The sequence below is a fragment of the Crassostrea angulata genome, chromosome 7 (genome assembly GCF_025612915.1).
Source record: "Crassostrea angulata isolate pt1a10 chromosome 7, ASM2561291v2, whole genome shotgun sequence".
NCBI lineage: Eukaryota > Metazoa > Mollusca > Bivalvia > Ostreida > Ostreidae > Magallana > Magallana angulata.
The window spans coordinates 30401188-30418100 of NC_069117.1; the positions used below are offsets into that span (position 1 = coordinate 30401188).

Below are 16913 nucleotides of genomic sequence, written 5' to 3' on the forward strand. Positions count from 1 at the left end.
GTGCATGTTTTTTTCAGCCACTTTTTAAAAACATGCATGTATATTATTAATACAGAGTATAAAATAGGATTTTAAAAACTAATCACCTTCATTAATTTAAATTTAATTTCAGAAGCATTGCACAAATTAGGGTTAAACATAATATAGGGTTTGTACATATGAAATTGTGTTAATAAGATATAATGAATAATCGTAAACTATGGTACAAGTAACTTACCCCATATAATATTGTTGATTATGTGCAGATACCCGATGGGCGTGGTCATAACGACACTCGGGAGCTACGCTCCCTCGTGTCATTATGACCACGCCCATCGGGTATCTGCATATAACCAACAATTTTATATGGGGTAACTACTACATATTTTTGGAGGAAAATTTTAAACACATTCTTTAGTAGGTTTTTGTTTTTTCATTCAGCTAACAAGTTCGATTTTTAAATCGGAAGAAAACTTAAAGATTTTGTTGAAAACGCAATAAAAAAAAGCCAAATCTTAGAAAAATCTTACGTAGACTTACCCATCGCAATGGCTACCAGAGACATCATAAAAAGCAACACACCAGTAGCGGTCTTCATTTTGATTCTAAAGGTACTCTCTGTGAAAGTCGTCGTTCCTTTTATATGCATTCTATGTCCATGGTCTTACCAATCATTGTCGCTTTAAACAGTTAGTTTCCGGGTCAGCATTGACGAGGTTACAAAGTCATGTTTTTTAATCTATCAATCATATTTAAATGATTTAAGTCTCCATCTTGCAGTATGTCAATCAAGAGATTTAACATGGACATATAACATTTTACATTGAATATCTAAACATTTTTGAAGAATTTTAGTGAGTTTGGAGATAGAAAATTACAAATTGATAAAAGAATAAATAAATGTGCACTAAGTTTATAAATAATCATTGTGACCGTTAGTAAACTGTTGAATTGATTGAAGGCGATAGAGCATTCTTGAATTTGTATCAAATTGGAGATAGACACAAAACTCAAGGTATCGTGTATATATCGTAGGTGTAACTGACACCTTTTTAGATTATATCACTAAAAGATATACATGTATTCAGTCAGTTGGTTGTGGTTTCTTCTATTCACTAGTTTAGTCGTTCATGTCGTTAGAATTTGAAAAAATGTGTGATATTTTTGTCTTCTTGTTTATATATAGTTACTTAATTCTTCTAGAACTTCCCAAGATATGTCTGGTAGCCATTTTTTTGTTATTTAAAATATGTTTTGTCTAGATTTCAGATTTCAACGGTATACCTCCAAAGAAATTCTTGATACAACAACATTAACGTAACCGTTTCAAGTTGTTTGTGCACTTCCTGTTTGAGGGGGGGGGGGGTCAGGACCACCTCAGGGGGCCCATGACCTACATACCATGTGATTCCCCTTAACACGAGGAACACGAATATATGTGGTCATTTCCAATTCCCGAGGGGTGGGGATGAGCCCAGGGGTCAGATCTAATAAACCCTATATATTGCCTGTAACAGTCAATACATGATTCTGAAAACCCTATATTATTACCTATATCCGTTTTCAAGTTACAACCATTTAAAGGGGCATCGTCACGATTTTTGTCAAAAATCATTTTTTCGATTTTAATGTTTGCAATGCTTCAGTAAGACATTTTTAATAGGCCACCAAAATTTGAGTGTCATTTGATGAGTCATAAGTGAGTTACAGAGCTTACAATTCTTCGCTTTGTAAACAAAGCGTTTGTTTACATTTTGAATGTTAAAGTAAAAATTCCTGTTAAAGACCTAAAATGAATGTGTTAATCGGTAGGAACTGTTTATTTATGCTTAAAATGAATAATAAGATAGACAAACCAGCTTTAAAAAGATATTTCACTGGTATATTGAACGTATGTAAACAAAAACAGGGCACGAGCCTTGTTTACATGACGAAGAATTGTGAGCCCTGTATCTTGCTTAAAACTCAACGAATGACACCTTAATTTCATTTCATCATTAGAAATGCATTCCTAAAGCATTGCATATAATATAAACAGAAAAATAAAATCTGACCAAAATCGTGACCATGCCCCTTTAAATAGAGTCTACAATTTTTCCCATAAGGTTCAATATTAGACCCCACAATCTTTTGACCCCCCAGAAAAGTGGTTGGCCAACCACAAATGAGAAAAATCAAACCAGATTGCACATCTAGATATGCAGGGCTATCGTATCCTAGAGTTTTGATTAATTCTGTTCAGCCATCTCTAAGAAACGCGACGGACAAGTTCAGAGCGGGAAAGAAGAAGAAGAAGAAGAACCGTACAAAAACACTAAGTCTCCAAACTTAGTTTGGGAGACTTAATAATAGTTCAAACTATAAATATGCCTTTCCTTTACTTATTTTGAAAATATCCTTGATCCATTAATAATTTCGGGAACATTATCATTTATGTTTGGGACCCCATATTTAAAAAAAAATGGCATGTGATATAGGTCACATATAAAACAAATGAACATCTTAGGTCCCCATCTTTATATCCAAGATGTTTTTGGATGATTGACATCACTAGTAATTCAGGTAGATGCCAACCTTTTTAAGTATGTTTGTTTTGTAAGATTTCGCATTGTTTCAACAAAAACTTTAGTTTTTCTTCTGGTTAAAAAAATCTAACTTAATAACAAAAATGATTGAACACATTAAACAAAAACTGTTTCAAACTGACTTTTTTTTGTTTTGATATGAAAACAAAACGTCAAATTGTCTAAAATAAAAGATAACACTACAATCAAAGCTCTGTTGCATACATAAGAGGCTTTTTGTTATGAGTATCAGTGGGATTTTCCCTAAACGTTATCCTTAATACATGATGTATGTTGTATTGGTTTTAATAGCAGAACACAAATTCAAGCGCATTTAGCTCATTTACCTTGACTTTACTTTCGGTTGAACCCTTGCACGTAATTTTTATGGTTTTTATTGCTGCGGTTTTTTATTTTTAATTTTTTAAGGAAGTAGGGGGTTGGAAAAGAAAGGTTTTAATCAAAATGTTTCTTGAGATAAAACTAAAACCATGTTAAATTCGTTTGTATTATAAAGCATTTTACATTTTTAAAATTTTTAAATTTTAGATTCATGTTGTCGAGAAACGGCTGGCACTTTTAGGTCTAACCGTTTCTCGACAGCAGGAACCTAAAATTCATAAATTAATATTTTTTTATAAAATTTAAATCTTAAAAGTAGAAGTTTAAAATATTGTAAAAATTATATATTTTTTTTCCCGAAAGCTTTTGCTACATAATTCATGGCAACAAACGGAAGGCTATTTAATTTGTAGAAATATTTATTTACACAAACAGTGATATTAGATCTTATCATACATTTTGAATTAAACAGTACGAAGCATCGTTAATACTAATTCTATAACAAAACGTTAAAAAGGAAAACGTTAATTGTTTGTAGTATGCTTCAATATTCAATATCATGGCACTGGCTATGATTTAAATTATGAGTAGAAAAGTTCGTTGTATGGCCGATAAAGTAAACTTTGATTCCAAAACATTCATTTTGTTTCAAAAAGAAACGTGATTCGGTTCTTTGCAAATAAATTCTAAATGCAATTGATAGACTGGATACTAGTAATAAAATTTCAGTGCGTCTGAGTGTATTAATGGCTTTGTAAACATGCAAGGCTTACATATCAGACATCGAAGAAATAAACTTAATTAAAATAATTGTGTAAGCGTTTGTCGGGTTAAAAATAAATAAGCCATTTCATTCAAAGATAAGAAATTAGAATTCAAATCATGAGCTAGTGTTTGCATAAATCATGAAACAAAATGGATAATTAATGTCTATAAAATCCTTTTTGCACTTAGATTTAAATGTTTGGTAGTTTTCGGTACTACACATTATTTTTAGTAGTAATGAAGACAAACTTTTACACTCTAGCTCAGTACCATAAAATATTCACATCATTCTAATTGATAGATAGATTGAATTTCAATTAAATATAAAATGAAATAATGTAAAATACTTTTAAATATAGATAGATTACATCAACAACAATCAGTAACAATGAATTTGTATAAAAATATCCCTGCACTCAAATTTCTACATAAATCAGTTACAACATTTTTAAAACAGTGCATCTTTATGATCTGCCAATTTCCGTTATTGAAAAATGTCTTAGAATCAATACATGGTTTAAATACAGCCATAAAATAATTGAAAATGTAAGATATTTACTAATAGATGAAAAGACATCATCACATGCGTGGCTATAATACTAACGCGGAAATGTTTAGTTTTAGTCCACGTTGATTGGTGAAATCTTGTACACAGAATGCATATATAGGACGTGTTGACTTTAAACAAAAATATTAGAGCTTATCAGAATCCAAACGAAGAATTCTATACTTGCCTTGGTTCCTTTTTAGCTCTTTCCACCTTTCAGGTTAAAGACCTCTTGTTTTCTTTATGTTTTTTAATTTTCTTCTTCTTTTTTTCTATTTACCTCGGAGTCACTTTTTTGTTTTTAGGGTTATCTAAATAATTTTAACTTGATGTAATTGCTCATTAAAAGTTATGACCTTGTGTCAAAAAACTCCCAGAACTTACAGAGTTACTGCCCTTTGAGAAGGAAATGATTGTTATCGCTACTCCTCTGAAACCATAAGAGATAGAGACTTGAAACCTTTACTAACGTCTGTAGTTCACTTAGACGCTCCTTCAGTCTATTCATATCGAAAGGGTCCAAGACCCCCTTCTATCAGTTATTGCCCCTGAAAGTATTTAAATTTCTATTAAATCACTTCCAACTTTTTTACTATCTGTCATAGAGATCTCGGACCACTTGGGATGGAAGTATCTTCCTTGACCGATCAAAATGACATAAAGGTCAAAGGTCAAGGTCATTTGAAAATCTGTGTATTCATGAGCTTTCGTATCTCTTTTGTTTAGGGTGTTATAGACAAAGTTTATCAAAAATGCAGTAGGACTTCTTAAAACATTTCAAAATGTAGCCCTTCAGCTCCCACCTTGAAATGGTAAATGGGTTATTGCCCCTTTGTAGATAAGTCTGAAACTCTGCCTGCGATTTGACTCCAGACTACATTTAAGACTACGCCTCCAAATAAAAATTCCAACCCCAGTAAAACTCTGTAGAACTTGAAGAAAATTTATGGGTTTGTTCCTCACACCTGAATCTAATTGCCTGCCAAATTTCAAACAAAATGAACCATATTGAAGAAAGTTATCCACTCCAGCGGCATCGAACAATCATCCCGAGAAACGAAATTTCAACGCTTCGATATTTGTATCTAATACATTCATGCTCAAATTTCACTGAAAATTTGTGTTTACATTTCTATCAGCAACCTGTGACGATGTGTGTTGAAGTTCTACGAACGATAACTTTTCCTTCTCAGACCCCGATTTTATATGACTTAGTTTACATTTTCTTTCAGTTTCTTTATTTCCCGACTTGGCTGAAATACATGATTAGCCTTAATTCAGTTCCGATTTTCCGTCCTTGTAATCCACAAATGCATGACAGTAAATAGATTTCTGAGCACGTGCATTTCAAATCAGCAGGAGAAAGTGTGTCAGTTCATCCGATATGGCCTTCCAACATCTTCAAATAGCCCCTCGCGACAAGAGTTTGACCTGGCCTGTTGATTTCTAACTCAACGCTATCCGGCCACATTGTTTAAAAGCAGCAATGATTTTTATTAACAAATCGATAAGCAATTGAACCATTCGCTAAGCGCCTATCTATTCATTACGCTTCTCAATGTTGTATAACTTTTTTCAAAATGTTAACACGGCGGATCTAAGTCCCTTTAATATGATATTTTAATATATATTATTGTATCATATGATCCAATATGTAAAATATGATATTGTATTATTTAATATTTTAGTTACCATCACACATGATATTTTATCATTTGATATGATACGTTGTTGTATCAAATTATATAGTATCATATGATACAATATAATACTATGTATCAAATTTGATACAGTATTATACAATACAGCATCATACTAAATTATACAATATAATACCATATGTTGCAATATTATGATGTTTTATCTGATTAACTCTATATTATACAATATTGACTGGGTTTGAGGGCAATATTGATTATATTAGCCCCCGAGGGACGAAATATTGCACGACACGAATCGGAGGGCAATATTTTCGTCCCAAGGGGGCCAATATAATCAAAGTTGCCCGAAAACACAGTCAACATTTGTTTTGTTATATGAAGAAACAAACCAAAATTTAAGAAAGTAATTGAAAAGAGATCGCCGTAATTTTCTCAACTCAACAAAGAATTCACAAATTCAATTTTGTTCAAAGTTCATTTCCAAAATATCCTCAGCATCAAAAGGTCACTGGTGATATTCCTCCGACCGTAAGAATTCTACCTGATTTTACTTCACAGTAATTCGCAAATCCTTATATCCGTTATGATAGCAAACCGGCGCATTGCGCGTCCGTTATTTACTTGCCTTGATTGACTTTTATGACGTCACCTTGTTTTGGAGTCGCAAAGAATTATTTACGTCATCGTTCACTAAACTACAAATCAGAGTCGATGATTTCAAATAGAGGGAATGTTGTCTATATATTATTCCTAGCCGGTCAATATCAAAAAATATTGACCGGTCAATATTTTTCGGACGAGCTAATATTACAAATATTGACTATTTGTCTAGATAGAGTTATATAGTGAGAATATACTACTGAATATAACAATGTATTATATAGTACATATTATGATATTGTATTATGTGATAAAATACAATTATTCATAACACAATACAATGTCATACCATATGTTACAATATCATATCTCATCATTGTTTATTACAGTATTTCATTGTATGATATGATATATATTTGTAAGTATGATAGGATGCAATATTGCATTTTATATTATTGTATTGATAAACATTGTATCTTATAATACCGTATGAAATAAGCATATGATTATCATACAATTTTTTTAAAGATGATATACGATATTGTATCAAAACAGTATACATGAATATCCAAGATCATAAAGTATGATTTTCATATAAAATGATAAAGGTGGTCTCATAAAGCTGATGCCTCGTCTCGGTGAGCTTTATAATCTGTGATTACCTATGTTTAATATTATTATCAGTAAGAGGAATGCTCCTAGCATGTATATTACATTTATGTTTAATTAACAACCCTCGATTGGATATATATCATGTGTTAAGTAAATTGGGTGAAGATTGATGCAATTATAAACTTCCTCTTCACCAGACAGATATGGAGTACATTACTGTATTGGTATTGCATTCCTGGCCTTGTTAGGAAAAACTATATTCAAGATTGATTGACTGTACTTGTATTTCTAATGCATACATAAGTGACATTAATCCTCTTATGTGTATTGCTTTTTCTAAAGGTTTGATTTTAAAATTCTAAAGGTGCTAATGATTCTAGTGAACCATAAGATTGAAATGGTCTGTTTTTTTAATGAAAAACACAAACAATCGACTCATCTTATGGAAGAACTATGTAACTTGCAGATGCAATAATTTGTTCACTTTATTTTCAAATTGTCGATACATTTCTGTACATGTTATTCCATACAAAGGCTGTTAAAATTATAGATAAAAGCATACTTAAAAGTTTTAACCTTATTGACGTTTCATAACATAAAAGAAAATTGTCCAAAGTATATACACCTGTAGTGTTTTTTAACAAACTGATCATTGATTTAAAAGTTGTAATGTAAAGTATACGTTATTGATTCATTGGTTCGGTAAAAATCAAGTCAATATCCGCAGTTGTAGTCACCACAGGCATCGATATTTAACCAATACCACCGCCATAAACACCGATCTAACCACCGCCGGCGTATCTATCGCCTAATCCATCGCCAAAAACACCGCCTAATCCACCGCCGTATCTACCGCCAAAATGACCGCCGAATCCACCGCCGTATCCTCTGCCATATCTACCGCCGTATCTACCGTATACACCGCCATATCTACCGCCCAATCCACCGCCATATCCTCTGTCATAATCGTCGACGTATCCACCGCCACGCCCTACAAAAAATTATGAGGCGACTATTTTTTTCACACCAAAGTATCTTCGAGTGCGTTTACATCATTCCTCGTTTTAAACTACTCTTGTTTTAATTTATTTTATTGTCAAGTTGCCAAACAAATCAAATAATTTAAACAAATAAACAACAAAATCAGCTATCATTTTAAATATTTCCTTCTTTTCCAAATCAGTAACCTAACAGCGAAGCGCAATGAGTAAGGGCGTTACCTACTGATATGTAAGTCATGCGTTCGAATCGGTCAAATTTATTGAAATTCTAAAATTCTTGACCGATGAAAGTATTTCGATTATAATGTACTTTTATCCATTATATTTTACAGGTGTCATATACCACTTAAAGAATAAACTAATTTTTAAAAAAATACACGTTTGTTTAAAAAATACATTCGCTAATATATTAATGAAAATTATGTATATTTGCTGTTTTATGAAGTTATCTTTCAACAAAAGACAGTTATGATAGTTTTAAGCAAAAACAAACCTGTTTATATTTGTTGCCATCAACATTTTTACACTATTAAACTGTGTTAATTAAAATGAATACTTTTGGGGGGAAAGTTCAAAACGCATTCTTTGTTACTTTTTTGTTTAATCAATTTGCTAACAAGTTCAATTTTTAAATCAGAAAAAACTGAAGTTTTTGTTGAAAAACGCAATAAAAAAAAGGCCAAATCATACAAAAACCCTGTTTGAACTTACCCATCGCAATGGCTACCAGAGACATCATGAGAATCAATACACCAGTAGTGGTCTTCATTTTGATTCTAAAGAACACAGGTACTCTCAGTGAAAAATGTCGTTCCTTTTATATGCAATTCATGTAAATGATTTTTACCAATCAGTGTCGCCTTAAACAGTTAGTTTCCGAGTCAGCATTTATGAGGTTACACAATCATGTTCTTAATCTATCAATCACACATTTAAATGATTTAAGTCGTCATCTTGCAGTATGTAAATCAAGAGATTTAACATGCACATTTTACATTGAATATCTGAACATTTTCGAAGAATTTTAGTGAGTTTGGAGATAGAACATTACAAATTGATAAAAGAATAAATAAATGTGCTCTAAATGTTATAAATAATCATTGTGACCGTTACTAAACTGTTTAATTGATCGAAGGCGATAGAGCATTCTTGAATTTGTATGAAATGGAAATAGACAAAAAATTCATAGTATCGTGAATATATCGTAAGTGTAACTGACACCTTTGTATTATAACACAAAGCGATATATTCAGTCAGTTGTGGCTTCTTCTATTCACTAGTTTAATTGTTCATAAAGACTGTGTGCAGAGTGATATCTCAATGTCGTTAGAATTTGAAAAAAATGTGTCATTTCTTATTGTCTTTCGTTTACAATGATATTTTGTATCTTTCAATGTTTTTTTTTTATTCTTTTCCAAGTTTTGCGAGTTTATATGTAGTTACTTAATTCTTGTAGAACTTCCCAAGATGTATCTGGTAGCCATTTTTTTGTAATTTCAAATATGTTTTGTCTTCAGATTTCAACGGTATACCTCCAAAGAAGTTCTTGATACAACAACATTAAGGAGCGGGATACTATAATGGGTAAGTTTAAATAGGTTCGCTCCTCTCTTTTTTGGTAACTATTTTATGTCACCTCTTGTCTAAAAATTTTGCATCAAATATTGAAGCTATTTGCATATTTATATTTTACAATGCCAAATAGACCATATTGAATAATATTGTAAAAAGAGAATGACATATTTACAGAGTTTAGTAAGGAACTATATTTTTTGGCGGAAAGTTTTCAAGAAATGAACAATTTTCATAACTCAATAGTTTTAGAGTACTGTTTTTTAGCCTCCTAAATTTCTGCGCAAACTAAACTTTCAGATAGTTTGTGTATTATGATATATTCATGTTGTTCTGAAAACCATTTTAGAACAATACTTTGATGGGGTTTTTTTCGATATATTTTGGCATATTTAGCTTATATTTCGTGGAAATTACGAAAAAATGAACTCCAATTTTGGCCGAAATTTAGCTTATTTCATGTTATATCTCAATTTTTTGAGATGTGACTCCTACTCTTTTTTTTTTACTTTTATATGAGACATTATTAGTCTGTTTGAATCCAGTGTTCTAGAAAGTTGGCATAACTATTTTTTTTTGCGTTATAATTTGACTGCTCGAAAATTTTGTAATAATCTTTTGCTGTTACTGTTGTATTCATATGTACTGGCATTTGAAGCCATCAGTAAAGCAAGGTTTTATAACCTTTGACTCGTATATTCCTTTTATAGTCACTACGTGTGTTCAACTTCATATTGTTTTGAAATCATAGCTAAATAATAGTTTTAACTATAAATATGTGTTTGATTTCTTCAAATAATCAATATCCGTGCCAAAGTTAGGCAATGATTTCAGGAAAATTATCATTTATGTTTGGGACCCCACATTTCCAAAAAATGGCATGTGACATAGGTCACAAATAAAATAAATGAACATCTTAGGATCTTCTTAAGATGTTTTTGTATAATTGACATTACTAGTATTTCAGGTAGGTGCCAATCTTTTTAAGTAAGTTTTTTTTGGGGGGGGGGGGTAAGATTTGGCATTGTTTCAACAAAAACAACAGTTTTTCTTCTGGTTTAAAAAATCTAACTTATTGACAAAAATGATTGAACGAAAAACAAACAAAGGGTGTGTTTTAAGAGACGTTTTTCCCCAAAAATATTCATTTTAATTTGTACAGTTTAATGGTGTAAAACGTTGATGGTATCTTATTCTTATTTTTGCTTAGGACTAGCAGAATTGTCTTTTGTTGAAAGATGATGAGTTAACTTCATTATACAGCAAATAAAAATAATTTTACACTACACTTTTTACTTATTTCAATATACTAGTATTTTGTTGAACAAACATGTAAATTTTAAACAATCATTATTCTTAAGGTGGTATGGGACACCTGTCGATATTTTATGGATAAAGGAACATTTTAATCGAAAAACTTTCACCGGTATAGGATTTTGAAATTTCACAAAATTTGACAAAAAATTAAGTTAAAAGATTTTTGAAGGGAAAAATTATAAAAGTCCTCGTGGGGTTCGAACTCATGACTTACATAATCATAGGTAACGATCTAACTCATTGCGCTCGTTATTAGGTAATTGATTTGGAAAAGAAAAAAATATCTAAGAAGATGAGTAATTTTTTTTATTTATTTCGATAGGAAGTACGTCACAATATGGAGATGACCCATACCATCTTAAACCATTGTTTTCTTCGTATAAGAAATGTTATTTTTAAAATCCGATTTAATTTCTGTACCCAAAAATTAGTCTTTTTTGCAATTTGACAACAAAGTGAATTACAATTAAAACAAGAAAAATTAAAAAACGAAATAATGAAAACGCTCTCAAAGAAGATATTTGATGTGACAAAAATAGTCGCCTCATTAATTTTATTAAAGGTTACGGAGGTGGTTAGTGGTGGATACGGCGGTGGGTATGACGGTATATACGGCGGTAGCTGTGGTCGTGGATACGGCGGTGGTTATAATGGTTGATACGGCGGTGCTAATGGTTGTGAATACATCGGTGGTTACGACTGTGTATACGGCTGTGGTTATGGTGGTGGTTACGGTGATAGTTTTGACGGTGTATACGTTGGTTGTGATGGTGGTGAATACTGTGATGGTTATGACGGCATAACGACGGTGTAATGGTGGTGAATATGGCAGTGGTTATGGCTGTGTTTTTTGGTGGCTTTGGTAAAAAAGATTAAAAAATCTATAATTTTGATATGATAGTTTTTAAGTTTACAGTCTAATTATATTCAGTTCCAGTTAAAATACAGATTTTAATGTGTTATGTACACTATCACAATATGGCTTTGCTCAAAATGTCCACCTTTGCAGAAAAATTGTTTATTGCATTTAAAAAAATAAAAATAAAAATTCCTACATAATTATGCTTTGTTACGAACTTGGTTGGCAAGTCCAGGAAACGTGTTTACCTTCCTGTACAGTGTAGGTGTTCACATTACATGTAAGTATGATACCTTTTTCTGTAAAACTACGGAGAAGTGATCTGCTATTTGATTCATACAGTGTATATTCGTAAAAAAAAGTTTCCGAGTGTTTGCATATGATGAAAAGTAAGCAAAACTTCCCCCGGTACCATTCGATTTCCCCCCAGTTTTATCTTAGAATATCTCTGGTAAAATCCAGTCGTTACGTAAAATTGAAGGAGTATTAATTTGAACTGTAATTGTCTACTAATAACAATCTCTGCAACTTAATAATCAAATGTATGCATGTCATAATGGATTTCAGAAACAGTACATAAATAAGGTGCATGATTTAAGCAAATTTTGAACAAGCCAAAGATTTTAAGACAGCATGTTTATAAAAAAACAAAAAACAACTTTTTGTATCTTTTCATTTCATAATTTTTTTTTTTAAATTTCATTAATTTGCATGACTTTCAAACAGAAGTTTTAAATGTCACTTATATATGCATTCAATAGGCGTTTTTGCTACAGACATTCACAGTACAATGATAATGCACCTATTCTGGAATTGTGAATAATTAATGACCCGTACAACTTTTACTGATTTATCAATATTTGTAAAATAAACAAAGTTCAGTAAATTCGGTAAATACAACCGAGGATCAAAATATAAACAATTCTTGAACTGACCAATTACAAAACAATGCTTTTTTAATCACTTAGATCTGCGCAGCTACAGACGTTAACATTATAAAAATGTATAAAAGAAGGTCATAAATGTTTACTTTACAACCATATGTTTCTGAGCTGGCTTATAGAAGTTGTAAATGTGTACCTTATTCGTAATAAGGTTCACTTAAACTATCAATCGGCAAGGACTACATATATATTTATAGTGTCTATGGAGGTAAATGTAAGTTATATTTTCATTGAAAATTATATGAACAATAAAGACGTTTTATTTTTTTTACCCTTACCCCATTTCTTAAAAATATATTTATACATATAGAACTGAAAAAAAAAACTTTGGTAAAGAAACGTCTTTCACATTACACAAAAACTGTTTTAAACTGACATTTTTTTGTTTTGATATGCAAATAAAACGTCAAATTGTCTAAAATAAAAAATAACACTACAATCGAAGCTCTATTGCATACAAAAGAGGGTTTTATTATCATCATCAGTGGGATTTTCCCTAAACGTCATCCTTAGTATAATGTATGTTCTAATTTGGTTTTCATCGCAGAACGCAAATTCAAGCGCATTTAGCTCATTTATCTTGACTTTACTTTCGGTTGAACCCTTGCACTTAATATTTATGGTTTTTATTCCTGCAGAGTTTTATTTTTTTAAGGAAGCAGGGGCTTGGAAAAGAAAGGTTTTGATCAAAATGCGTGTCATAAACAAAAAATGTTTCTTAGAATAAAATTAAAGAACCATGTTAAATTCGTTTGCATTATAGAGCATTTTGGATATACAATATAAATGCAAATTTTAGATTCATGTTGTCGAGAAATGGCTAGCACTTTTAGGTCTAACCGTTTCTTGACAGCAAGAACCTAAAATTCATAAATTAATAATTTTTATAATATCTTAAACTTAAAAGTAGAGGTTTAAAATTTCGTAAAAAATATTTTTTCCGAAAGTTTTTGCTACATAATTCATGGAAACAAACGGACGGCTATTTAATTTGTAGAAATATTTATTTACACAAACAGTGGTATTAGATCTTTTCATACATTTTAAATTAAACAGTACAAAGCATCGTTTAATACTAATCCTAAAACAAAACGTTAAAAAGGAAAACTTTAATTGTTTGTATTGTGCTTCAATATTCCTCCTACAATATCATGGCACTGACCATGATTTAAATTATGAGTAGAAATGTTCGTTGTATGGCCGATAAAGTAAATTTTGATTCCAAAACATTCATTTTGTTTCATCAAGAAACGTGATTCAGTTCTTTGCAAATAAATTCTAAATGCAATCAATAGACTGGATACTAGTAATAAAATCTCAGTGCGTCTGAGTGTATTAATGGCTTTGTAAACATGCAAGGCTTACATATCAGACATCGAGGGGAAAAAAACTTAATTAAAATAATTGTGTAAGCGTTTGTCGGGTTAAAAATAAATATGCCATTTCATTCAAAAATAAGAAATTAGAATTCAAATCATGAGCGAGTGTTTGCATAAATCAAGAAACAAAATGGATAATTAATGTCTATAAAATCCTTTTTGCACTTACGTAGTATTTGGTAGTATTTGGTATTACACATTATTTTTAGTAGTAATGAAGACAAACTTTTACACTCTAGCTCAGTACCATAAAATATTCACTCCCTTCTCATTGATAGATAGATTGAATTCCAATTAAATATAAAATAAAATAATGTAAAATATTTTGAATATAGATAAATTACATCAACAACAAACAGTAACAATGAATTTGTATAAAAATGTATAAAAATATCACTGCACTCAGATTTTTACATAAATCAGTTACAACATTTTTATAACAGTGTATCTTTATGATCTGTCAATTACCATTATTGAAAAATGTCTTAGAATCAATACATGGTTTAAACACAGCCATAAAGTAATTGAAAATGTAAGATATTTACTAATAGATGAAAAGACATCATCACATGCGTGGCTATAATTCTAACGCGGAAATATTTAGTTTTAGTCCACGTTGATTGGTGAAATCTTGTACACAGAATGCATATATAAGACGTGTTGATTTTAAACAAGAATATTAGAGCTTATCAGAATAAAAATGAAGAATTCTATACTTGCCTTTGTTCTTATGGTCTTTTTGGTATCGGTTGCATCAAGAAAGTATCAGTAATGTTTTTGTAAGGTTATAACTAAATCTCAATATGTAGGCCTAAATGAGTTTTTTTTTACAGGTATCACCTATTACAATATTGTTTTGGCTTGACAAATTGAACATGTAATGAATATGATTGAATAAAAAGCAACAAATGATTTCTATATTTAATGCATAATTTTCATCATGAAAAAGATGTACAGTTTAAGGTTATATATTTGATAATTAAACATTTAAAATGTTTATTCTTGCAAAATTAAAAATGAATAAAAAATGTTCAACAAAAAAGTAATTAAACATACCGATGTTGTAGCATAAACTTCTTGTAAACCAACTTTTATTCTCGTGCGAAAAATTTTCACGAGGTTAGCAATAGCCTCATTGTCGCGAACATTTCTCACCGCGACATAATAATAAAAAAAAAACCCCAGGAGTATGAGGCCTGATGGCGAAAATGATTTGCCACGAACCAGTTTAGCTAAGACAAAATCGCGAAATAAATCATCGTGAAGAATAGTAGCTTTACAGTATATGTACTATCTCAGGGGGAAAATTGGTCTGGGTTGGACTTTTCCCCGGAACGAATAATTTGGTATAGAATCCCCTAGGCCCCACCTTTTCCGTAAGAAAAGAATTAAGTTGCCTCTTAACAATATATCCGTTTTCGGTTCCTGTGTTTTGAATGTTCTTTATTCACTCTCACCCAGGACTTATTCTTCATCAAAAAATCAATCAAGGATTTGAGTGTCATTATGCTTTAAAAATGGAATGCAATCAATCAATAATGTAAATTGTGTCTTTGTTAAAATGTTGCTGTTAGAATGATGTATGAATAAGTTTTTTAAAAATCAAAATGTAAATGATCCATGTATCTTACCAATATATAAACAATACGTTTGCTTCTGGTTTTAGACGATGCATAGTTTACTTTTCTTTTAAATAAAAGGAATTAATATTTAGTTATACTTAAAACAACAATGTATTTCTTTTAGGTCACTTGTAATGAAAAATTCAATCGTTTTTGACCAAATAAAAAACATTTTTGGAAATATATATGGCTCACATGCAGTTTAAAAGTTTTTCAGTTTTTCAAAACCCCTAAAATTTCAAAATGAATGTACAAAAATATTTTAGTTAGCCAACATCCTCCGGTATGAGGTGGGAGAAAATACTACTATACAGAGTAAAACTTTCAGAATAAAGTAAGTTAATTTTTTCCATAAAAGAATTTTACCCTCACGTTGAGTGTAAAAAATTTAAAAAATGGTATTGGAAAGCCAGTCAGTATACCACATATGTCATAAACTTGCTCATATCTACTTGATATGGGATTACTGATATTATATTTTATATACAATAGTTAGCTTGTTTCATCGAATAGTGAGTGCTTGATTTCCCCATCCATGTTGATATGTGTTTCGTTGTATTCTACTAACGTTAAGATTAAAAAAAATTTAACTTATCGTGATTTGTCTGTTTGTTTGACTGTTTGTGCAATCACTTATAGGTCATACCTCTAGAGGTGTATACCGGTATGGCAGCCGTTATGGCGGTGGTTTTGGTGGTTATTATGCTGGGAGATACGGCGGAATATATGACGGGCGTTATACCAGACTGAGTGCTAATGGTTTTGGCGGTTTGGGTACCGGTGGTTTAGGTGGTTTGGGCGGTTTAGGCGGTTTTGGCGGCGGCATAAGCGATTAATTTGGCGGCATATATGGTGGCTAAGACCGCGGATTTTCATTGTGGTTGTGTCGGATCAACTGAATTAACAACGTTCTTAACAGTCCAATGTACCAAGGAGATTGCTTCAAAATGTTGATTGAAATTGTTTTTTGATTCTCTTTTAACATATGAAAAAATGGAATGCACTATTAATCTATTGGCAATTTGAAAAGTTTTTGCCTTCCTGGTTACATGTCTTCATATATGTATCATTTAAAGAACATGATGTTAACAACAATATTATATACGTACTTTGAACTCTCTAGACTTAAGCAATATATGAGCTGAATTT

General features: G+C 31.1%; 1 protein-coding gene across 1 annotated transcript; it reads right to left on the reverse strand.

The window, feature by feature from the left end:
- Positions 1–7581: 7581 nt before the first annotated feature.
- LOC128192053 (glycine-rich protein 3-like) lies at positions 7582–8869 on the reverse strand. The gene is made up of 2 exons (XM_052864463.1): positions 8783–8869; positions 7582–8061 (listed from the first exon to the last, which is right to left on the reverse strand). Exons 1-2 carry the CDS (start codon positions 8838–8840, stop codon positions 7853–7855), a joined length of 267 nt encoding a protein of 88 aa, XP_052720423.1. The 5' UTR covers positions 8841–8869; the 3' UTR covers positions 7582–7852.
- Positions 8870–16913: the final 8044 nt, after the last annotated feature.